General features: G+C 51.2%; 1 protein-coding gene and 1 pseudogene across 1 annotated transcript; one reads left to right on the forward strand and one right to left on the reverse strand.

Moving 5' to 3' along the window:
* The first annotated feature begins 434 nt into the window (after positions 1-434).
* On the forward strand, positions 435-1,159 carry LOC110574455 (annotated as a pseudogene).
* Positions 1,160-10,969: 9,810 nt separating this feature from the next.
* IKBKG (inhibitor of nuclear factor kappa B kinase regulatory subunit gamma) lies at positions 10,970-25,361 on the reverse strand. Its single transcript, XM_044911988.1, has 10 exons — positions 25,325-25,361; positions 24,710-24,911; positions 21,850-22,061; positions 17,018-17,136; positions 15,289-15,441; positions 14,497-14,593; positions 13,494-13,637; positions 13,103-13,245; positions 12,884-12,945; positions 10,970-12,675 (listed from the first exon to the last, which is right to left on the reverse strand). Exons 2-10 carry the CDS (start codon positions 24,894-24,896, stop codon positions 12,533-12,535), a joined length of 1,260 nt encoding a protein of 419 aa, XP_044767923.1. The 5' UTR covers positions 24,897-24,911; positions 25,325-25,361; the 3' UTR covers positions 10,970-12,532.
* Positions 25,362-25,371: the final 10 nt, after the last annotated feature.

A 25,371-nucleotide genomic window follows, 5' to 3' on the forward strand; every position in this document is an offset into this window, starting at 1 on the left:
GTGAAAACTATAGAACATTAAAGAAAGAAATTGAAGATGATACAAATAAATGGAAAGATAACTCATATTCATGGATTGGAAGAATTAATCTTGTTAAAATGTCCATACTACCCAAAGCAATCTACAGATTTAAAGCAATCTCTATCAAAATTCCAATGGTATTTTTCACAGAATTAGAAAAAAACACTCCTAAAATTCACATGGAACCACGAAAGACCCCAAAATAGCCAAAGCAATCTTGAGCAAGAAGAACAAAACTGGAGGCATCACACTTCCTGATTTCAAATTATATTACAAAGCTATAGCAATCAGGAGTCCCCACGTGAGCAGAGAGTGTCAGGGGCAGAAGCAGAAGCAAAAAAGTTCCCAGAGCTTCTCCAAGGCTGCTGGCCGGGTTGCCTGTTTGGCCGCCCCCTCCCTGCTTGGCAAAGGCAATGGCTTCCAAACTCCTGCTCGTGTTCATCCTTGGGCCGCCTGGCTTGGCCAAGGGCACTGTGTGCCAGAGGATCGCTCAGAGCTTTGGCCTCCAGCATCTCTTCTTGTGGAAGAACATCAAAGCCAACACCCAAGTTGGTGATATGGCAAAGCAGTACCTAGAGAAAGGTCTTTTGGTTCCAAATCATGTGATCACATGCCTAATGATGTTGGAGCTGGAGAACGGGCCCGGCCAGCACTGGCTGCTGGATGGTTTTCCTAGGACAGTTCAGGCTGAAGCCCTGGACAAAATCTGTGAACTGGATCTAGTATAGTGATCACTTTGAACATTGCATTTGAAACACTCAAAGATCGTCTCAGCGGACGTTGGATTCACCCTCCTAGTGGAAGGGTATATAACTTGGACTTCAATCCACCTGGTGTACGTGGGATTGATGACATCATGGGTGAACCATTAGTCCAGCAGGAGGATGATGAACCTGAAGCTGTGCCTGCCAGGCTAAGACAGAACAAGGATGTGGCAAAGCCAGTCATTGAATTATACAAGAGCCAAAGAGTGCTTCACCAATTTTCTGGGACCGAGACTAACAAAATCTGGCCCTGTGTTTATATGCTTTTCTCGAACAAGCCCACACCTATTTAGTCCAAAGAAGCCCCGTGGAAGAACCAGGAAAATGTCATTCATTCAGTTGTCTGTGTGGTATTAGTGCCATGTTCAAGCTAGAAGCTAGTGGGCATAGCTTGCAGTGTCTTTCCTACTTTAAATGGTGAACTGAAATGAAAACGAATGAGTAGAAGAGGCTCCTCTCTGCCTTCCACAAGAAGGGTCACCTACACATGTCTAAGATGCCTCTGCACATCTCAAGCCCTTCACAAGAAAGCAAGTACAGGCTGGATTTAAATGGCATCTAACCCAAACCCTAGCTGATTTCTGACCATCATGTTGTTGCCATAGTAGCCTTTTCACACGTGATGGTGTTGGCCTCTGGTTCCCCCGTCCCCCAAAGGCTGTTGAACCACAGCACCAGGAGACCTGAGAAAGCCAGTTCCTCTTTGTGGTTGCTTCTCTGGCCTTGAGTGAGTGTCCACAATTTATTTTTTCTGTTAGGAGTGAGACCTTTTCTGCATCCAGGCTCCATAGAATCTCTCCTTTGCAGACATCCTGGAATGAAAGTATTTGGCTTCTACTATTTTTATTAGACTGTATTTTTTTACATTTGTTTTCTCCCTTCCTAGGCTATGAAGTAATACAGATAGTTACTGCTTTTATCCCTCTCAGATCCCTTTCTAAGAGCTGAGAGCGAGGGGAGGGTGTTAAATCGCTTCCTGCACCAGGAACTGAGTTCTGCAGAGGATCTACTTACCCAGCTTGGCTGACCCTCATGGGTTGGCACTGCCCTTTTCTTTTATTGTGAAAAAATAAAATCCTAAAATTCTGTTCCTCTAGGGGCGCCTGGGTGGCTCAGTCGGTTAAGCATCTGCCTTCGGCTCAGGTCATGATCCCAGGGTCCTGGGATCGAGCCCCGAGTTGGGCTCCCTGCTCAGCGGGAAGTCTGCTTGTCCTTCTCCCGCTGCCTCCCCCCGCCCCCCGTGCTCTCTTATGCTCGCTGTCTGTCAAAAGAATAAATACAATCTTTTTTTTTTAAGATTTTATTTATTTATTCATGAGAGACAGAGAGAGAGAGAGAGAGAGGCAGAGGGAGAAGCAGGCTCCCAAGGAGCAGGGAGCCCGATGTGGGACTCGATCCCAGGACCCTGGGATCATGACCTGAGCCGAAGGCAGACGCTTAACCATCTGAGCCACCCAGGCGCCCCTAAATACAGTCTTTTTAAAAACTGAAAATAAAATAAAATCCTCAAAGTCTTTGGGAGTCTTCAAAAAAATGGGAGACAGACTTACCTACAAAAATGTTAAAGGATCGTATCTTGTGTATAGAAGTAATAAGACCATATGCAATTACTGCACTAAAAGAATAGTTCAGCTTTTTATTCAAGACAAAAAAAAACACGTATTTTGAAAGCTGCTAAATATTGACGCTGACACTGTTTTTTCTCCTGTGAGTGACTGAAGCATATTATAAGTAGTTGGTAAAGGGAATGGAGCCTGTGCGTTGAGGAAAATGTTGCATTAGCTGTGCCCAGACTGAGCATGACAGCTTTATGATTATGGGAAAACAAATTCTTACAACTTTTTTCCTATTCCAAAGATGCTTCCTATGGGGTGGCCATTAAGTCTAGAAATACAGATAATACAATATTGTCATTCTTTGTAATGTAACATCAATAAACCACTTGTAGTTCTGACATAAAAATAAACACATAGACCAATGGAACAGAATAGTCCAGAAATAAACTCACATATATATGGTCAATCAATCTTTGACAAGGGTGACAAGAATACACACTAGGGAAAGAATGGTCTCTTCAGTCAGTGGTGTTGGGAACTGGAGATCTACAATCAAAAGAATGAAACTGGACCCCTACTGGACCCACCATACACAAAAATCAACTCAAAATGGATTAAAGACTTAATCATAAATCCTGAAACCATAAAACTATGAGAAGGAAACATAGGGGGAATGCTCCTCGACATTGGTCTTGGCAACAATTTTTTGAATGTGACACCAAAAGCACAGGAAACAAAAGCAGAAATAGACAAGTGCGATTACATCAAACAAAAACACTTCTGCACAGCAAAGGAAACAATCCCAAAATGAAAAGGCAACCTACAGAATGGGAGAAAATATTTGCAAACCATATATCTGATAAAGGGTTAATATCCAAGGAACTCATACAACTCAATAACAAATAATTAAACCAATTTTAAAATTGGCAAAGGACCTGAATAGACATTTCTCCAAAGAAGACATACATATGGCCAATAGGTACATGAAAATGTGCTCAACCTCACTAATCATCAGGGAAATGCAAATAAAAATCACAATGAGATATCAACTCATACCTGTTAGGATGGCTATTATTTGGTGAGAATGTAAGCGGGTACAGCCAATATGGGGGAAAGTATGAGATTCCTCAAAATATTAAAAATAGAACCACCATATGATCTAGGAATCCCACTTCTGGTTATTTATCCAAAAGAATTGAAATTGGGATCCCAAAGAGATAGCTGCACTCCCCTGTTTGAACACTGCAGCATTATTCACAATACCAAGACACAGAAATAACCTAAATGTCCATCAACAGATGAATGGATAAAGAAAATATGGTACATACATACAATGGAATATCATTCGGCCTAAAAAAGATGAAAATCTTGCCATGTGCAACAACATTGGTGGATCTGGAGGACATTATGCTAAGGGAAAGAAGCCACATACAAAAAGACAGATACTGTAGGATTCCATATGTTGATCTAAAATAGTCAGACTCATAGAAGCAGAGAGTAGAATGGCGGTTGCCAGGGCCTGGTGGGAGAGGGAGATGGGGAAACGATGGTTAAAGGATACAAAGTTTTAGTAATGTAAGATAAATTCTCAAGATCTATACAGCATAGTGTCTATAGCTAAAAATACTGTATTGTATACTTAAAATTTGCTCAGAGGGTAGATCTTATGTTAAGTGTTCTCAACACACATAATGATGATGATGATGATGATGACGGCAAGAGGAAACTTTATGGCATAGATTGTGGTGATGGTTTCACAAGTATACTTATCCCCAAACTCATTGAGTTGTATACATTAAATATGTATAGCTTTTCATATGTCAATCATACCTCAATAAGTGGTTTTTTTAAAGGCAATAGAAGGAAGAGGAGAAAAAGACCACAATGAAGAATTATTATATAATAATAGATAACCAAAACAGTAGCAAAACTATAAAGAAAAAAAAGAGTAACATAAAAGTCAGGGTGGTGGTTATCTCTAGGAAGGAAGTAGAGTCATGATTTGGACAAGGTACAAGGGGCTTTCTGGAGTTATGGCAATGTTTTATTTCGTACCTTGGGTGAGGGTTACACTGATGTTATAATAATGTACTAAGCTGTACATTTATATTTTGTGCACCTGGCTGTATGTGTGTTATATTTCACAATAAAAGGCTTAAGAAAGATTCAGCCAAGCTGGTGTGTATATCCCTAGTTCATTATTTTCACTGCTGTATAATACTCCAATAAATGATAGCACAAGAATATAAACAGGAAACACAACCTGATAACACAATTAGACCTGAAATAGCTGAAAATCAGACATAACCCAATTGGTTATTGCCTCCCTTCCCCTGCCCAGCCTCCATTCTCAAACAGAGGCAGACTAAGGTTTTTACTTTCAGCAGGAGATCGGGAAGGAGAGGCGCATAACCTTTGTCTCAGGAAGCAAGATGGAGGGAGGGTCTACCCAGTATTCTCCCAACCCAATATCCCCAGATCAAGTAAATAAAACAAGTCCCAACTAACTGGGAAATTCCCATAGTTACTGCCCCGGTCCTGGAAGTCCCAGCCATGGGACCCAGAATCTTCATCAGTGCTTTATGCCAGAGCAACACCTGCCACTAGATGGCACCAAACTCCAGCCAGGATCAGAACAGATTTGGGTGGTCAGATAGACTTGCCCCATTCATTTCATTAATCCCACAACATAATTTCACATTTTATGTGATTGAATTTCTTGTAAGCTAAGCTATCTGTTACATTATGGCAGGGTTTTATATTGCTCCAATTTTTTTTTTTTAAGATTTTATTTATTTATTTGACAGAGAGAGACACAGCGAGAGAGAGGGAACACAAGCAGGGGGAGTGGGAGAGGGAGAAGCAGGCTTCCCGCAGAGCAGGGAGCCCGATGCGGGGCTCGATCCCAGGACCCTGGGATCATGACCTGAGCTGAAGGCAGTCGCTTAACCAACTGAGCCACCCAGGCGCCCCTATATTGCTCCAATTTATCTCTTCTACTGTTGATGGGCATTTGGATAGTTTCCAGCCCTTGGCTATAATAAACAAAGCTGCTATTTAATTATTTAATTAGATCATCTTTAATTTCTTTCAGCAATGTTTTGTCATTTTCAGCAGACAAGTTTGTACCTCCTTGGCTAAATTTACTCCTAAGTAATTTTGCTCTGTTTGGTGCTATTTTAAATAGAATTGTTTTCTTGATTTCATTTCGAATTGTTCATTGCTAGTGGATACAAACACAACTAATTTTTTGCATGTTGATCTTATATCCTGAACTTTGCTGAATTTATACTGCCTTTAACAGTTTTTTGTGGATTCCTTAGGATTTTCTATATATAAGATCATGCCATCTGCAAATAGAGATTGTTTCACCTCTTTCCAATATAGAGATCTTATATTTCTTTTTGCTGCCTAATTGGATGTCTTTTTTTTTTTGGTCTCATTGCTGTGGCTGGAACTTCCAGTACAATGTTGAGTAGAAATGGTAAAAGTGGGCATCCTTATCTTATTCCTGATCTTAGGGAGAAAATCAATGAGTGCAATGTTAGTCATGGGTTTCAAATGCCCTTTATTGTGTTGAGAAAGTTCCCTTCTATTCCAAGATTTCTGAGTGTTCTATCATGAAAGAGGTGTTGGATTTTGTCAAATGCTTTTTCCATCAAGAATTTTTGGATCCACATTCATAAGGGATATTGGTCTAGTTTTCCTGTGATGTCTTTGTCTTGCTCTGATATCAAGGTAATGCTCATGGAATGAAGGTAAGGAAAGCCTCATAGAATGGATTAGGAAGTATTTCCTTTGTTGACAGAGGAACATTGAAGCTTAGGAGGGAACATTTGAAAGGGAACGATTTCAAGTATTTTCCTAGCTTTTCAGTTCCTCTTTTATATATACTCCAATTAAATGTTAAACGGTAGTTGGTCATCCAGAAGCACAGGCTGTCATACTTTTTATGTCCCCCGTAGCGCCTTGCTAAATATACGTTTGTTGACTGCATCTTTAAAGATTTTATTTATTTATTTAACAGAGAGAGACACAGTGAGAGTGTGTCTTTAAACTCACAAGTAAAAATTTACTGCTGTAAAATGTAAACTCACTGGTAAAAATTGATCTTTCAATCAAATAGATCATGGAATTATCACTTCATTCCTAAATACCAAGATAATAGACACTAAAGAATTAGGGGCTATTTTTATTTGTATTTATTTATTTATTTGTTTGTTTTTGAGAAAGAGTGGGGGGGAGGGGCAGAGGGAGAGAGAATCCTAAGTGGGCTCCAAGCTGGGTGTGGAGCTGGATGCGGGGCTCAATTTCATGACCCATGAGATCATGACCTGAGCCAAAATCAAGAGTCAGATGCCCAACTGACTGAGCCAACCAGGTGCCCCAAGATTTTAAGTAATCTCTACACCCAACGTGGGGCTCGAACCTACAACCCCAAGACCAAGAGTCACATGCTCTTCTAACCGAACCGGCCAGGTGCCCCAAGAATTAGTTTTAAAGAAGCATTTTGAACAGCCTTCACTTAAATCCACAGTGGATTCTGATCTTATTCCACCACACTTATTCTAGCCATTTGGATCTACTTGCTTTTATACTCAGGGCTGTTTATTACTATCAAGAACTATAGGGACAGTTTGTTTTCTTCTTCAACAAGGACCTCCAATAGATGAGAGAGAAAGAATGAAGAGAAAGAGAAAAAGAAGAAAATGAGAAGTAAAGGGGGTGGAACCCTGATGTGTATTAACAGACATAATATTTACTACTTAAAGTACCTGTTATATAAAACAGAGCTCTAGAAATGCAGAGTAACTTTAAAAAAAAAAAAAGAACCCAATGCTCAGCTACTTACAGCTGTTACATGAAGAGATAATTAAGCCACTACATAAAAACATGCACTCAAGTGATATGCAATATGGAATAAACTAACAGTGGCTTCAGAGGAGAAGGTACAAAAAGAATCTTGGGGAATCCACACCCCCGTCCCGAAAAGCACTGCTACTGAAACCTGATTTCCTCTTCTCTGTCCATTGTTGTGGAAAAGTATGTGCCAACTACAGCCAGCTCTCAGTAGCTACTCACACGGAAGCCAAAGCTTTGATGTTACTTTACAGATGTGGAGGCGGGAGGCTCCGAAAGGCCCAGTCAGCAGTTGGCCTCCGTCCCGGGGAGGCCGCCCACCGTCTCCCCCGTCTCCCCCGTCTCCCCCGTCTCCCCGCCGAGGCGCAGCCCGCTGCTCACCCCGCCTCGGCGCCGCGCCAGCGCCGGAACGGACAGCTCTGTTCAGACTCCTGATAGCCCGTGCGGGGCCCAGTCCTCAGCCCACGAAGCCAGCTCAGCCCTGTCACGTTTCTAACATGTCAACGGTCAGCGGGCAATTGAAGGCCTCCTACTCACAGTGCAGGCTGGGGCTGCAGACTCAGGGCTGTTTCAGGGCCCCTATAAAACGGCTAGCCTACCCACGTGTTATGGGTTGAAATGTGTCCCCCCACCCCAAGAAGCAATGTGGGCATCCTGAGCCCGAGGACCTCGGAACGTGACCTTATTTGGAGACAAGGGCTTTACAGAGGGGACAGTTACCACGAGGTCACGAGGGTGGGCCCCAATCCAGCAGGACTGCGTCCTCATGTAAAGGGGAGAACTGGAAACAGACACGCACAGAGGGAAGGCCTTGGGCAGACACAGAGAGAGGACTGCCGCCCACATGCCGAGGACGCAGGCCTGGAACGGCTCCTCCCCTCCCGGAAGGGACCGACCCTGCCCACTCCCGGCTCTTGCGCTTCGGGCCTCCAGAACGGGGACACGAGACGTTTCGGTTGGCTGAGCCGCCCTGGTACCGTGTTGCGGCAGCCCCCGCAGATAGGCCCCAGAAGCATCAAGTCGACCCTTGACAGACGGTCCCGCACCAGTGCGCTCTTTCCTCTGCCGACTCTGAAGTAACATAGATGCTCCGCGGCTCAAAGGAATACACGCAAATTACAGCCATTTAGGAAGGACATCAACACAAAAGGAAACCTTAATTGCCGGCAATCCCACCACCCACATGCATCCAAAGGGTAGCAGGGTGTGCACAGGCTGCTTTTCCTTTTTTATTGTGGTCACACTTCATACATCGTTGTCTGCTGGCTTTTTCACATCAACATGCTACAGACTGTGCTCCATGTGAGCAGCATAGGGAGCGTGCTCACCACACGGGAGCATGACCGGCTGCGCGGGTCAGCATAACCCAGAAGCGCAGACCCTCGTTCACCCCCGTCTTTGGCAGTTACCGGCGACGGCGCAGCGAGCACCTCTCCGACGCCAGAGTCACCATGTGCACCAGGCTGCCTCTTGCAGCCAAGCACGCTCAGGAGGCCTCCCGCACGCCTGTTCCGCCCTGCCAAACCGGCCCCCACGCGGGGTGCAGCTCAGGCCTGTCCCCCACCCCCCGCACCTTGCCGGCATGGCGCCAGTCTTCATTTGTTCCTTGTTTCACATCACTTTTCGTCTAGTTGGAGTCTGTGTTTTCGTTACTAGCAAGGGAGAAACGCTTTCTTATTGTGCTTATTTCGTTGGTCACCTGGATTTCTCTTAAGCATTGGCCAGCGGGTAACAGAGGGCACGCATCGTTGTATGAGCAACAAGAAATACTGTTGTAATTTGCAATGACATGGATGGACCTAGAGGGTATTACGCTAACCGAAATAAGTCAATCAGAGAAAGACAAGTATCGTATGATCTCACTGATATGCGGAATTTGAGAAACAAGGCAGAGGATCATAGGGGAAGAGAGGGAAAAATGAAACAAGACGAAACCAGAGAGGGAGACAAACCAAAAGAGACTCTTAATCTCAGGAAACAAACTGAGGGTTGCTGGAGAGGAGGGGGGTGGGAGGGATGGGGTGGCTGGGTGATGGACATTGGGGAGGGTATGTGCTATGGTGAGCGCTGTGAATTGTGTAAGACTGATGAATCACAGACCGGTACCTCTGAAACCAATAAGACATTATATGTTAATTTAAAAAAATTTTTTAAAAGAACTATTGTTGTATAAGCAACAAGAAATATTGTTGTATGAACAACAAGAAATGTTGTATGAGCAACGAGAAATGACATAGGGTTCAGCGGGATGTGCTTCTAGCTATTTGTCTCTGCCTCCCAAACCCAGGGTTGTGGAGGTCAAGGGGCCACAGCTCATTGGGTAGGCAGGCTGCTTCCCTCACAGAAGGGATCCAACCACTTATTCTGGAAGCCCAATCTAAGTAAAGCCAGAAGGGGAGAAAGCAGAATCCCTCCCTTCTAAGTGTCTAGTGTACAGCTGGTCCTACAGGGTGCTCTGAGGAGGTAGGGAGCAAGGGCACCCCAGGAAGGGAAGCTTCAAAAGGGCAGTGGCTTCCAGCCAATGCCTGGTCCTGCACCCAGACCATGACTCAGCTGGACCGGGGCCCAGGCATGAACATCGGTAAAAGCCAGAACCTGAGGAAAGCACCCCAGGAAGAGAACGGCTGCCTCTCTCACCACTGCTGGGTCTCATCTTCTTCCTCCCGACATCCTTTCAGAAGAGGAAGCCAGTCAGAGAAGGGCTCCCCCAGGCCTCTGTCCACTCTCCTAATAAAGCACAAAGCCCATGCCTACGCAGCTGGTGGCTGTTACCCAGGGCACCGGTCGGTCCAACAGTTCTGTCCCACCGCAGCCTACAGCCTTCCTTCTCCTGCCCGTGGCTGCCGGCCCTGGCGGCGGTGGCCAGCTGGAGTCGGGAGGTCCTAAGGAGCAGCAGTCCCCATGCCTGCAAGGGCCTGTCCCCCCACCAAACCAGCTTTCCTTCCCACAGAGCGCCCAGTGTCCTGGAGACACCGGTCTTCACCCGCATTTCTCCTAGTCTGTGCACTCCAGAAGATAGCCCTGTGCTGGGCTGAATGGTGGCCCAGAAGATACAGGCACGTCCTCATGCCCAGAATTTGTGATTATGACCTGAGTTGGAGGGGCACCTGAGTGGCTCAGTTGGTTAAGCAACTGCCTTCGGCTCAGGTCATGATCCCAGGGTCTTGGGATCAAGCCCCGCATCGGGCTCCCTGCTCGGCAGGGAGCCTGCTTCTCCGCATGCTTGTGCTCTCTCTCTCTGCCAAAAAAAAAAAAAAAATGACCTGAGTTGGAAAAAGAGTCTTTGCGGATGTAATGAAGATAAAGATCTCAAAATGAGCTCGTCCGGGACGATGTAGGTGGGCCCTAAATCCAGTGACTGGTGTTCTTGTAAGAGACTTGAAGAGAAGACACAGTCAGGAAGAAGAGGCCGTGTAACCACGGAGGCAGAGAATGGGGTGGCAGAGAATGGAGCCAAGAACACCAAGGGCCACCACCAGAGGCTGGGAGAAAGGCCTGGAACTGATTTTCCCTCAGTGCCTCCAGAAGAAACCAACCCTGCCACCCTGATTTCAGAACCATGAAAGAGGGCACCTGGGTGGCTCAGTTGGTTAAGCGACTGCCTTCGGCTCAGGTCATGATCCTGGAGTCCCAGGATCGAGTCCCGCATCGGGCTCCCTGCTCGGCAGGGAGTCTGCTTCTCCCTCTGACCCTCGCCCCTTTCATGATCTCTCTCTCTCTCATTCTCTCTCTCAAATAAATAAATAAAATCTTAAAAAAAAAAAAAAAAAAAAAAAGAACCATGAAAGAATGAATTCCTGTTGTTTTAAGCCACCAAGTTGATCATTTGTTACAGTGGCCGTGGGAAATTCATACATCCCCCCAAAACTAAAAGTGCTCTTACAGAAAAACTACAGGATCAGGATTGGGATGCAGCACCCAGAAGTGGGGAGCCTGTTTGTGCCTTTAACATCTTCCCAAAGGACGATCATCTGCAATTAGACATCTGGGCTCCAGGAAATGGAGAAGGGGCTCCCGCTCCTATACATGCCAGGCAAGCCCCCCGCCCAGGCTCGTCTTCACAGCAGGCTGCCAGCCGGGCTGTCTTCAGCGACATCCTGTTCCCAACCAGGGGAAGATGGAGGAGGGCCAGGGGAGGCTGGGGCATTCTTCCTCTGCTTCCAACATCCTTTTCTGACAATCACAGGCTTAATGCCCTTGGCTTTGACATCAAGGAAACATCCAGAATCTTGCAAAACAACAGTAAGGAGCCCTCTAGTGTTCATAACCTGCCAATCATCACCAAGTGGCTTCCCTTCAAAAGGCTGGGGCATATGGGGCTGGTGCGGGGAACAGCATCACAAGCTTCTGGAACGTGATCAAACACAGTCACCACCGCTCACGCTAGGCAGCAACATGCTCAGGGAGGACAACGGCATGCTGTGGTGTTAGGAAAAGGAAACGGCAAGTGTACATGTGGGAAGCGTCTCCCCGTCAAGCCACGAGCCGGTCACAACCATGGTAAACCCAAAGCAGTGAAGGAAAGGTGGAGAAGCGTGGCCACGCCTAGATAACCAACTTCAAGTCCAAGTCAGAGTAAAAGAAGATACTTGCAATTTCTATCATACACAAGAGCCGATCCCACTAATGACCAAAGAGCTCAAACACACCGAGGAACAAAAGACTAACAGCCCAACAGAAAAATGAGCAGAAAATACAAACAAGCCATTAAGCAGAATTGGAAAAGATCCTTCAGGCTCACTCTGAATAGAGAAACACATGCCTGACAGATGGCAAAGCCCACAGGCTGGACACCCCTCCTGTGGGCAAGGCTCTGAGGAAGCAGGGACAACGTACTGGCCCATCTAACCCGTCTGCAGCTGCTCAGTGGTGCAGCTTCTAAGAATCCGACCCAGAGATACACATAAGTGATGCACAAGGACGTTCGCTTTGTGACAACACAAGAGTGGCAACAACGTCTACTGGCGGAATACCACACGGCCCACGAGGGCCCTGGCGCCACGGCGCGTGGGAGCTCGTGTGCGAGGAAAGGCTTCTGCCTGTGTTGGCTCGAGAAGTTCTGGGGGAGCCCTGGCCTCGATTCTTGACTTCGCCCGTGCAGGTGGAAAGCAAGGGAGCCCCAGAGGCAAGCGGTTCAAGCAGACGGCACAAACAAGAAGGGCAGAGCATCAGGCCTAGCGGGTTCCATGTACCCTAACAGAGGCAAACCAACAGATGGGGGAGCTGAAGCGTAAGGTCCTAGAGCTAGCTCGTGGGGCTCACAGAAGTGGCCCGTTCTGTCACCCAGCCCGTAAGGCGGGAGCAGGCAGGCTGGTCCCCCGCAGGCAGCCCCTACTCGATGCACTCCATGACATGTATCTGCAGGGTGTCCATATCAGGAGCCTGATACTGGCACTTGGGGCAACAGAAGTCAGGCGGCTCCTCGGGGGGGCTTCTCCTCTGGTTGGGCAGGGCCAGGTGAAAGGAGGGGTGAGCTGGAGAAAGAGGGGAGGCGGCAGAAAGTACTGAGACTTGATAGGACTGTCCGGTCCGACCATTGGGGTCACCACCACTAGCTCCTCCCCTCTGCCCCCCTCTCCCCCCAGAGGGGGTACTACACTCAGGAGAGCAGCTCTGGGGAGTTGAGATGGCACTTTCTCTAACACCCTGCCCTCTCCAGCCCTCCTCCTATAGCTCACTCACCTGGGGTAGGGGGTAAGGGGGCCTGGGAGACTTCCACGTGCCGCTTCCTCAGATCTTCAATCCTTGGAGAAGAGAAACCGTCCAATCAGCCAGAGCACACGGAGCCAGTGGAAGGACAGGGCAGGGGGACGGGAGAGGGAGGGCCAGCTCGTAGCCCGACAGACCCGTGCGGTCACTACCAGAGACCCGCTCCTCGTGGGGACGGACCCCGAGGCCCACCTGGCCGACTCCTGACAGCTGGCCTTCAGCCTGCTGTATTCCCTCTGCAGCTGCTCCAGCTGCTCCTGCAGGAACTCCTTCTTCTCTGCCAGTTGCTCCCGGGCCTGCCTCTCGGCCTGGAAGTCGGCCTTGTAGATATCCGCCTGGCAAACAAAGCCAAGACAGGGGCACGCCCGCCAACTGTTGGCCATTCATTGGACACTCCATGCTGGGGGACGAGGGAGAGCCCTGCCCTCCCAGAGCCCATGGCACAGAGAAAGTCAGCCCCAAGTGCACTGAGAGGTCAGGGAACAGCCCAGGGGGCTCCAAGGGCTTCCAAGAAGCCACCGCAAACTGACGCCAGAGACGCGTCAGGTTCCGGGGCCAGCGGGTGACAGAGGAGCGCCCTCACCTGAGCCTTCAGCACCGGGACGGTCTCCATCACAATCTTGTGCTGCTCAGCCTCTTCCTTCAGCTTGTCAATCACTTCCTGTTTGGCCACCAGGGCCTCCTCGGCCTGCTGGAGCTGCTGCTTGAGATCCTCCAGCTGCATTCCCTAGAAATGGGCAAGGGGGTACTGAGGGAGCTCAAGCTGGCCCAGGGTGAGCTGCTACTCCAGGTGAGAAGAACCGAAAGCAATGAAAGACAGGCCCTGGCTGGCCAGGGCCAGGTGACGCCAACCACAGGCTGTCAGCGCAGGCAGGACACAGGAAAGGCAGAGGGTGGAGGGGACCTCTGGGGTCATGGGGCACAACTTCCCACCCAGGCCAACACTCCTTTCCCAGATTCCCCAGCCAGACAGCCCGCCTCCAACGTGTCAAGGGACAGGGCCATACTTCCTTCTGAGGCTGTCACCTCCATGCTGAGCTGCTCCCGCACTAACACCCCACCCTTACAAGTCTCCTCTGGGTACGCTCGTGTTTGACAGCATCCTTCTTAAAATGTGATCACTAGAAACTGCACCCAGTACAGGTCTGATGAGAACAAACCAAAAGAGGGCTCACAGCCACCTTCAACAGTGCGATAGAAGCGTTCTGGGCCTTACCTTGGCTCTGAGAAGTCAGAGCCAGGAGCCGGGCTGGCAGAAGGGACTGGCCGTGGAGACAAGCATGTTCCCAGCCCACAGAGGGAGCATCCAGAGGCCCAGCCTAGTCGATTGCAGGCCACAAGCAGCACAGCCCAAGGATCCCACATCCTGCCCTGAGCTGTCACACTGCGACCCTGACAAAGCTCTAGGACAAGTCAAGTATCCCTCCCCAAATCCCATTCTGTCAAGTCTTCATATAAGAACCCAAGCTCCCATAGTGGTAAATTTGGGGAAGCAGGCCCCATGCTCTTCTGTTTCTAGGCTGCAGGGAGAGGAACCAAGGCAAGTCAGTCCTAGACAGTCCCAAGTACATGCCCACCATACTCACTCGGTTTCGCTCACTGCTCACCATGCTGCTCTTGATGTGATTGTCATACTCTTGGAAGAGCTGGTGATAGGCTACCTGCAGCTGGGCCAGCTTCCGCCTGAGGAAAAGGAGCCTTTGCTGGAGAAACTTCCTTGTCCTGCTCCAGCCCCACCCTCTTCGTTCTTGTCATGTCCACAGACCAGAAGGGGGCTTCCAGGGGGCATTTGTGCCCTAAAGGCCATCAGCTCTAAGGCAGGCTTCACTACATGGTTAGCACCCTTTTTCTTAAGGCTAACATGTTTAAAAATAAGAATGTTTATAATAGTATGGGACTCTCCTGTGCTCTTCAAAAAAGTCAACTTCATGAAAAACAGACAGGAGAACTGTTCTAAATGAAAGGAGACTTGGGGCGCCTGGGTGGCTCAGCAGTTAAGCATCTGCCTTCGGCTCAGATCATGGTCCCAGGGTCCTGGGATCGAGCCCCACATTGGGCTCCCTGCTCCACAGGGAGCCTCCTTCTCCCTCTTCCCCTGCTCGTGCTCTCTCTCTCTCTGTTTCAAATAAATAAATAATCTTTTTAAAATAAATAAATAAATAAGTAAATAAATAAAGGAGACTCAAAGGCATGCCAACGAAAGCAATGCAGGGTCCGGGACCGGATGCTGTCAACATGTGGAGAGCACACGTTATCAAAGATGGATCATCTAGGTGTGATCAGGCTCAGGGACAGTCCGTGGAAGGGCTCCCTGACAGCTAGAAAGTCACTGATTGCCCTCTGGTCTCTGTCCCTCCTGCGGGCACAAAGCCACTCACTTCTCCTCCGAGGCAGCCTGGCGCTCCATGCGCAGGGCCGCCTCCACGCTCTGGCTCTGCATGCGCAGCTGGTCCACCTGCACGCTGTGCTGCTGCTGCAGCGCCTCCCGCTCACTCTCCAGCTGCCGGGCCTGCTCGCTGGCAGCCCGGGCCCTGGCACGGGGGAAGGGGGCGGTCACGGTAGGGCCCCCGCAGAACGGGGAGGGGGCTGCCGGGGCGCTCACAGGATCCCCGCCGCACTGAGCAGGAGGAAGGTGGAAGCCGGCGGCAGGGCGGCGCTAGGAGCTCTGCGGTCTGCGGGGAGAGCGTGGGCACAGGGCCGGACACAGAGCCACTTCCATGTGAGAGAGGAGGAGGCTGTCGGCTGTCAGGGTGGAAGCGCTGTTACCACTCATGGGACAACCACAGAGAGCCAGCTTGGGGGCGGCTCTTTCCCTCCCAGTCCCTGTTCTAGAAGCGGCAGGAAGGCAGCTGACCCATCTCAAGGGCTCAGCTGCAGTCCCAAATGCACACACCTGGAAGAGGAGCCTCCCACCCGCCTGGCTGGGTGACGGCAATGGCTGCCCCGCCCCCCCCGCTATGAGCCATATCGCCCCACAGCCCCCAGTCTCCGAACTCCGCTCTCCTATCTCCCCACAGCTCCCCAGATCTCCAGGCCCAGGCTCCAGCCGTGTCATCCTGCTGGCCCAAGGCCTTGCATGGTCCCCACCGCAAGGGTGACGGTGGCTGCTTCTGGGGGGCGGAAGCCGCTGGGGATGGTCACTGGTCTCGCTGTTTCTCCGCACCTGTCCGAATACACTGAGCACATCTCCATCTGTGATCTGACGTCGTCATCACCAGATGGGACTGCCGCCTGCCCGGGGCCCTGGAACAGGACAGGCCCAAGGCTCAGGGGGCCTCCATGTGTATGACGTAGGAAGCTCTTCCAATGGCCACACTGAATGCCCTGAGATGCAAGCAAGGCTTCTGTGCCTGAGCCGTCCAGCTCAGCATTTCCATGGCCGACCCCCAGGGCAACGGGCACAAAAGGACACTGCCCAAGAGCCCAGCTGCCCACGTAAACGTCCGCGCACGGTCGGAACCGACCAAAGTTGCCTCCAGCCGTTTCTTTCATGTACACAGAAAAAGACAGGCAAAAAAGACACCAAATTGTCCTAAAAATGGTGCACGTGGTTTTAGAAAGCTGGAGGCACAGAAGAGTACACGGGGGAAAACAGGAGAGCGCGACGAGCCCGAGGCCAAAGCGATGCCTTTCCTCACACTCTGTTCTCTAGACGGAAGCACGTCCACACGGTCTCGCGTATCGCCGACGGCGGCGAGCTCCTGCCCGCGCCCCTCCTGCCCTCCTGAGGCTGGAAGGCAGCCGTGACGCCGCCCAACGCACCAGCAGAGCTGCACCCACCTTGCTCCCTGCAGGGCAGCAGCCTGGCGGCCTGAGAGCCCAGGAAACATCTGTGCCCTCTGACCCAATCATCCCACTTACGGGAACCCCACTTTCCAGAAAAGAGCCTGATAGTTTGCCTACTGAGGGTGGTCCCTGGGCCTGGACTGTTCGCACAACAGGGTGCTTTATGCAGAGCACCTGCTTCCCTCTGGGAGGCGGGAAGCCCTTTCCTGCGATCACCACAGCTGACCTCTCACAGAGGAACCCTCCAGGGGCTCCTAAGGCGCCTCACTCTCCCCAAGTACCTGAACGGCAGCCCCCAGAGGGCTTTCCCTTCCCACTCACCTGCCCTCCAAAGCCTGCCGCTCCTTGGTGGCGGCCTCCAAACGACTCTGGCTCTCTTGGAGCTCCCCCAGCAAGGATGTCACCTGGGCTTTCACAGAGGCCTTGTCCTCAGCCATCTGCTGCATGAAAAAAAGCCACTTCCTGTCAGTAACACTTTTTTGCCGGCTGCCCACCCCTGGCATCCCCAAGTCCCAGGGCAGAGGGCAGGGACTAAGACATGTCACCGGAGGGCTTCTCTCCTGCCCCCAGCACCACCACTCACCTCACCGCTCACCTCTGGAAGCTTCCCAAGCCCCAGCCAGGCAACTGTCCCATGACCCCACATTCCCAAACCCCTCCTCATCCCTGCAGACACAGGGGCACAGAGTTGCCTCGAGTCCCACGAGGCTGACGAGCAGGCCATGAGGACTGAGCCCAGCAGATGCTCAGGGAGGTTAGACCTAAAGATAGTGTCAAAATACACGCTCCCCTCCATAAGCCAAGGCCACCAGGAGAGATGAGATGGACTGCCACTTTCCAGAAGGCCTCTCTACCCGTGACAAAACTCAAGAGTTGTCCGAATCCCCTGATGCCCAGCCTCCCTTCTCCAGGTGTCCAGACCAAGTCCCCTGTGACCTTAGGCTCGGTGCCTCAGTACTTCACAGCCGGACCCCCCACAGCAACCGCCACTCCCCTGCTCCACGCCCCTGCCCCGGCTTCCTGTGCACATGCACACACCATACCCGCCACTACTTCCCTTCTCCTCTACATCTCCACGCGCGGGTCTGGTCTCCAGGCCTGCTGTAACCCCGCAGGCCAATGGCTTCCAAATTCACACCTCCACGACAGACTCTTCTCGGGAGCCCCGGCTTAGCTATCCAGCTACCTGCCCCATACCTCCACATCATCTATGCCTGTCAGCAGACCCCGTGGGCCAGGGCCCACTCTGGTCAGAGGCCCTCGCCAGGGCTGCAGTTACTTCCACCTGGGCTCCTCCTCCACTCCTGCACCTGTTCCTACAGGTTTCCTGGGTCTTCTAGAAGGAATCACAAAGTGGGGAGCTTAAGACAACAGTAATGTACTGCCTCCCGGTTCTGGAGGCCAGAAGTCCGAGAGCAAGGCGTGGGCAGGGTCGGTGCCTTCTGAGGAGCCTGGGGGAAATCTGGCGCTCCTCGGCTCGTAAACGCATCACCCCAATCTCTGCCTCCATCATCACATGGCCGTCTTCCCTGGATGTTTTGGTATCTGTTTCTCTTCTGATAAAGACAGCAATCATTGGATTTAGACCCATCCTAATCCAGTATAACCACATCTTAACTTTATTACTTCTGCAAAGACCCTATTTCCAAATAAGATCACATTCGGAGATACAGAGTTTAGGATGTGGACATTTCTTTTGGGGGGACACAATTCAACCTCATAACACCCCCCCTATACTCTACAGTCTACAGGAAACCAGATAATGCCTCACACTACCACAGCAGCCCCTACGGTCCCTGTGACACTTGGGTCAAAGCCCCAATCCTTCCACTGGCCCTACTAAGCCCACATAACCAGCCCCTACCTTGACTCTCCCTGCCCACTCCTTAGCCGCTTCTACACAGCTTCAGCCATCTTTGTCTCTTTGGTGTTCCCTGAAAATGACAGGCATGTCCCTGCCTCAGGACCTTTGCACATGCTCTCCCCTCCTCTAAAACATGCTTTCCCCAAATACCCCATGTGGCTCAGCCCTTCACTGTGTTCTGGTCCTGACTAGAACGCACCTCAGCGAAGGTCTCCCCACTGAACAGTGCAAATACCCCCCACCACCTGGCCTGTCACATCAACATGTCTTCTTGGATATTTACCCGCACTCTCAAAACTGCATGCCTGAGAGCCCCCAAAAGCCAGTTCCACCCAGAGCCCTCCTTCTTGTCAGCTGATGGCAAATCCATCTTCCAGCTACCAGGACAAAAACCTCGGAGTTCCTCTTGACTCCTCTCTGTGTCTCACAGCTCACATCTAACACATCAGGAAATCCTGTCAAAATATATTGTGTCTATTTGATGGCACTAAAAGATTTGATGACACTAAACAATTAATGTTAACTATTTCAGGTGGGAGAGTGGTATCAGGTTATGTCTTTTTTAAGCCCTTTCTTAGAGATGCGCACTGAAATATTTACAGACGATATTTACAGTGTCTAGAATTTGTTTCAAATTAACAGGGGAACTCCTAGGTATCTACCTGATAACAAAAACACAGGTCCACACACAAATTTTCATAGCAGCATTAACTGGGGGCACCTGGCTGGCTCAGTCGGAGAGGTATGTGAATCTTGATCTTGGGGTCATGAGTTTGAGCCCCACACTGGGTGTAGAGATTACTTAAATAAATTAAACTTAAAAAAAAGAAATACATAGCAGCATTACTCACAACAGCTGAAGAGTGGAAATGACCTAAATGTCCATCAACTGATGAACAGATAAGTGAAATGTGCTACTTCCACACACCGGAGTATCACTCAGCCATAAAAGGGAATCACGTGCTCATACATGCTACAACATGGATGAACCTCAAAAATATGTATGCTGGGTGAGAGGAGCCAGATGTGAGGGGCACATAGTGTATGATTCCCCATTTGTATGAAATGTCCAGAACAGGCAAACCCACAGACAGAAAGCAGACTGGAGAGTGCCAGGAGCTGAGGGAAAGGATGCAGACTGATGGCTAATGAAGATGGGGCTTCTTGCGGGGGGGGGAGGTGAAAATGTTTTGGAACCAGAGAGTGGTAATGGTTACACAAGTCTACGAATATAATAAAAAGCCACAGATACTGTAAAAGGGTGAATTTTACAGTATGTGAATTTTATCTCAGTAAAGCTGTTAAAAAACTTCCAGCCTATGGTTCTACTGGCTTCTCCAGTGAACGAAGAAGAGCTGCTCTCAGATGCGCACCTGCGGTGAGGCTGCTGAGTCGGGGGCAACCTGAAGAAAAAATGCTGAATAGTTTTTCAAAGTTTTTCAACATGAAGCCATGTCCACTCCGATACCCACTGCTATTGGACTTGTCAGCTTGTGCGACCAGCATCCCATCACATGAGCCAGGCCAAGCGGAGAGGAGCCCCCAGGGCCGCACGGACAGATGCTCTGAAGGCATTTAGCAAAGAGCACTGAGTCTACCTGTTCAAGATTGGGATGGGTTGAATGGTGGCCCCCAAAAGATATGTCCACATCCTAACCCCCAGTACCTGTGGACGGGACCTAATGTGGAGACAGGGGCTTTGCAGATGCGATCAAGTTATGATCAAGTCATGCTAGAAGAGGAGGCAGTAGGAGATCCAATGACTGTGGAGAACTACAAACGAAATCAGCACAAAATGACTTTGACTCCATCCAAACCCCTGCACTCAGCGACCTGACCAAACTTGAACACAGATTCTAGCAGCAAAGGGCCGCATCCTGGGAGACCCAGCCACCCACTGGCATGCCTACCTAGGAAAGTTCAATGCTGCCAAATTTGACTGTTCCAGCCAACACCGGAACACTGTTCCTGCCTCCCTTCCTTAGAGCATTTGGTAAAAGGGCTCCCAATTGTGAACCCTTCCTCCATCCCTTTGAAATGTCCACGTACCTCCTACAACCCAGGAGAGTCTTTCTCAAGGACCTGAGAACCATTCCCTTGAACAGGAATCCTCATGAAGACTAGGGCCTCAGAATCCCAGTCCCTGTGCAGGAGAGAAGGCTAACTTCCGTAACTGCCAGCTCGCCTCCCGCATTTCCACTGACAGACCCTTTGTGAGTTTTCCCTTGAGCCCCTCCTCCTCCTCCTCCCTCCCTCTGGAAAATTCCAGGCACCTCTGCAAGTCACAATGGAGCTCAGCTCTTTCCCCTGCTGTCAGTAATTACCAAATAAAACCTCTTTTCACCACTTTAACTAACGTCCAGCTGTATTTCTCTTTAGACACTGGTGTCTTCATAAGAGGAGAAGGAGAGACATACAGACACCCAGGGAGGTGATGAGACAACGGAGAGGGACATGGAGTGATTTGTTTACAAGCCAAAGGAGGCCAAGGACCCCGGGCACAACCCGAGGCTGGGAAAGCAGCCTGGAACAGGTTCTCCCTCAGACCCTCCAGAACGCACCAACCCTGCCCATATTCTGCTCTTGGACTTCTGGCCTCCAGAACTGGGAGACAATACATTTCTCTTTCTTCCAGCCACCCAGTGTTGTGGTCCCTTGTCATGGCCGCCCCAGGAACCTGGCACACTCATCCCCAAGCTCCCTGGCAGGCAGTCTTTGCTCACAGTGGGATTCCTGGCGGGCCCCTGGGTGGCAGCTCTCAGCTTCACGTCCTGGGGTAGGGGGTAGGGGGTGGGGGGTGGGGGGGGGCGGTGCAGGTGCAGAGACTGAGTTTCCGAGCTCAGCCCCCCCGGGGAGCTCCAGGCCCACGGGACCGACCCCGCACTGAAGTCCCCGGACAGCGCCACTCAGGGAGGCTTCCCTGGTGGCCGTGCCCGGTGCGGGTTGTCACACAAGGCTGCGGGAGAAACGGCACTGCCGCACCCCTCCGCCGGCCAGGGACCTGGAAGCTCACGCCTGGTCTCCCCTGGACCCGGCCCTACGCTCCTCGCGTCCTTGCTGATTCTGACCTGGGTGCTTCCACTGTAATTGACCGTAACAACCGTAACCGGGAGCCGTTGTACGGCTCTTCTGAGTTCTGCGAGCCCTCCTAGTGAAGCATCGAGCCTGAGGGTGCTCTCGAGGAGCCGTGACCACAGGTTCCCTCGGGGAACACTGGCATCCCTGTGGTTTCCAGAACCCCCTGGCTCCCCAGCTCCTGGGGAAGGGCCCGCCCAGCCCCTCTGGCTACCTGCTGGCATCTCTTCAGATGTTCCACCTCCTGCAGGGCCTGCTCCCTCTGCCTCCTCAGGTCGAGCTTCTCCAGGTTCAGTCTCTCTACCAGTTTCCTGGCTTCCTGGAACTTCTGCATGAGGAACTCCTTCTCCTTCCTCTGGCTGCCCTGGAAACGCTGCAGCTCCTCGCAGCGCTCCCGAAGCATCTGGTTGCTCTGCCGGATGGCATCTGGGGGCAGAGGAGATGGCCGAGAGCTGAGACTTGGCAGGGGGCCTCCCAGCCCCTCCCGGGCCGTCACGGCGCCGTCCCTGTGGTACCGTGCGGCCTCGCATGTGGAGATGGCTTTGAAACACCTCCTCTTATTTTGCGTAACACTTTCAAAATTATTTATGCTACTGATAAAGACCCTAAGTTTCTCCAAAGAGATACCAAACACATCAGCTTTGCTTAAAAGTATGTGCCAAAGGCCACTTTCTCTGTAAGTTCCTCGAACTCATTTGTATTCTGGCCACAGGTCAAAGGTGTGCCTGCCTGCGCCCCGGGGCGCAAAGTCATTACCTTCAGAATCAGGAAACCCGAAGCTACCTGCACACTCAGGGAAGGCCACCAGGGCAAAGTGCCCTGTGGCATGGCTGGCTGCAGCCTGGGAGGCCCAGAAGGCTTCGAGTGGCCCAGGGACTGGCCTCCCTGAGCCTCACTGTCCTCATCTGCATGTTCAACGGGGATAACCACAGCCACCTCACAGGATCTGGGCACAGCGAGTGGTCACGAAACAGCTAGTCCCCTGCTCACGAGGCTGAAGGACGAGCATGTGCCAAGGCCAGGCAGTCAGCAGAGGCTGAGGAAAGGAGAGCCCCACACCCAGGGATACCCCGGGCAGCAGAAGAACATGGAGGGGTGACAAAACTGCTCGGTGACACACGAAGGTTCTTGCAACTACAGAACTCTGTAAGATTGCAACGGGCAGTAGCTTCGTGTCACTCTCTGGTCAAAACCCTGATGACGGAGCACTCTTTTACTAGAACTGCACTGGCTTCTGAGCCCAGCTCCATAGACTCGTTCTGCACTCTACTGTCCCCATGTGACTCCTCCCCTGCAGGGGAGCAAAGCTGAGTGTGGCCCTTCTACAGGAGCCTCCTGGCTCAGGCATACTTCCCTCACCCACCTCCACCCTCCACCTGTTGCAATCCTGCCCAACCCCCCCCCTAAGCCTCAACTCATATGCAAGTTCCCCTTTTATTGAGATAAAATTCACATCACATCAAATTTATCATTTTAACTAATTTAAAGTACACAGTCATTCAGTGGTTTCTGCGTATTCACAAAGCTATGCACCCATCACCTCTAGCTAGTTCCAGAACATTTCCATCACCCCCCCCAAAAGAAACCTGAACCCACTTGCAATCACTTTCCCATCACCCTCAGCCTCTGGCACCCACTCATCTGTTTCTCTCTCTGGATCCACCTCTCCTGGACATGTCACATAAATGGACTCCTACCCTAGGTACACACAACCTCTTCCATGTTTTCCCCCCAAACATTCCAAGCAAAGTCTATGTCCTCTCCCCTGCGCCCTCCTCCTTAAGCACAATCCTGAGCATCGCTGGGGGCAGACACCTTCAGTGCCCTGGGAGTGTGACCCAGGGCCTGACACACAGCAGCCATCTGCCTCACGCAGCACAGGTGGAGGGTGCAGCTTCAAGGTCTCCACCTGCCACTAAAGCCCGAGCTCCCTGGGCGGGAAGCTGGTGGTGCCGTGATCCCTCTACAGCCAGCCTGCCACACTCTTCCCCCAAGTCCCTCTTGCCAGAGCACCCTCCTGGGGACCAGCAGAGGCCACACACATAGTTGTGGAAGGTGAGCTGTCTCCCCTCCCCCAACCTGGCTGCCAGCTCTATGTGACCCCAACACAGCAGGACATTTGACCTCAGGGACAGTGTTGGTTATCGTAACTGGAAGAGTGCTATTGCCATCTAGTGGGTAGAGGCCAGGGATGCTGCTCAACACCATGCAGTGGCCAGGACAGCCCCTAGATGTCTAAGCATGATTACAAGGCCAGAGAGGGCGGGCCGCGGTGTCGTCACACGCAGGGCGGGCAGAAATGTGCGCCAGCCAAGGGCAGCCAACCACCTGAGAGGCATGGAGCAGGCCACTGGGAGCTGAAGAAGCTGCCCCCCTCCCCATACAAGCAAGGACATGGCAGGTGAGTGGGTGGGGGAGGTCGTGGTGAAGACAGAAATGGGATGGTTCTGGGAGCCACGGTGGCCGCGCTCACACCCGCACCACAGGCACCAGAAAGCACCCCCCCTTTCCGAAAGCAGCCCTTCCCCCACAGGTCCGTCGCAGGGCAGGCCACGCCCCCTTCCCAGGGCCGGGCAAGCCCCCCCCCTTCCCAGGAGCCGCAGGGCCTCTCCCAGAATAGCCAGCCCCTCCCAGGATAGTTGGCCTTAAGGACCGATCAGGATGGAGACAGAAAAGCCCCACCACAGTTGGCCTGACTTGGGACAACTCAGAAGGGTCACTCCAGCTCCAGAGCAACCTGCAGGGTCGGCCTGCACTGCAGTCCAGCTTCTCCCTTTGCCGGCTCCCGCTTCTCCCTGTCCTCCCCTTCCCTGTCCCTCTCCTTCCCCCATTGTTGGTCCTGACAGAACTCTAAATAAACTTCCTGCAAGTCAATCTACACCTCAGAGTCCATTTCCAGGGAATCCCACCTGAAACAAAAAGGGAGGGTGGCTTTGAATCACTAGCTGGCTCTCAGGTGCACCCCCACCTCAGACCCAGTAAAAACAGAGGCACAGATGAGTGGAAGAAGCCTCCCCCACCAACAGGGCTGGGACCTCTGACGTTTTGCTCGGCACACCTGCTGCCCTCCTCACCTCGGAGCTCTTGATTCTCCTCCAGACAGCGTTGGAAGCTCTCAGGAGTACCCTGCTCAGAAGGTAGGTGGAGCATAGCTGGCTTCCCCAGAGAAGACTCTTCACCCAGCACGTCCTGGTCCCCTGCCGGGCCGCCACTGGGCTGCACCATCTCACACGGCTGACTCTTCCAGGGGGGCCTGCTCATCCAACAAGTCAGGGTCTGGAAGAGAAAGGCAGCAGACTTGTCACACGAGACCCTCGCAGAATTCTCTTACCTTGCAGGACAAGGAGTGTGGTCTGTGCAGCAGTTCTGGGGCCACACTTTAAGCAGAATGCTGAGCACTTTATCAAGTGTAACAGGGAGCTAAAACAGGCTTTTCAATCTACAAGGTGGCATATCCTCTCATTACAAAGGGAGTTGCAGGCCCATACGTGGGGTCAGAAAGGCCATGGTTCAGCACTTGTTATAAACTCTGCCTAGGACCTATCTCCAGGCTGTAAACTGAAGTTAAGAATTTCACAAGAGAGGGGGAAATTACGGGGAGGATTATTTTTGTAGGGAGGTGTCAGCATGCTGTGACTCCTACCTGCTACATACACCTCCAAGAAGGAGTGAAGATGTTGGCCCCTTACCTCGTGTAGTCTGCTGAATGATGACCCCAGCAAGATATGTCCACATC

This window comes from Neomonachus schauinslandi, chromosome X (genome assembly GCF_002201575.2).
Source record: "Neomonachus schauinslandi chromosome X, ASM220157v2, whole genome shotgun sequence".
In the NCBI taxonomy this organism is placed as follows: Eukaryota; Metazoa; Chordata; class Mammalia; order Carnivora; family Phocidae; genus Neomonachus; species Neomonachus schauinslandi.

Bases quoted from the DNA above. Each gene is read 5' to 3' on its own strand.
- IKBKG (XM_044911988.1), bottom strand. From the start codon at position 24,896: ATGAGCAGGCCCCCCTGGAAGAGTCAGCCGTGTGAGATGGTGCAGCCC. The intron at 13,246-13,493 runs GTGAGGGCGCTC...TTTGTTTGCCAG, and splicing joins TCCCGGTGCTGAAGGCTCAG to GCGGATATCTACAAGGCCGA. The intron at 12,946-13,102 runs GTGGGCCTCGGG...CTCTTCTCCAAG, and splicing joins AGCTGTCAGGAGTCGGCCAG to GATTGAAGATCTGAGGAAGC.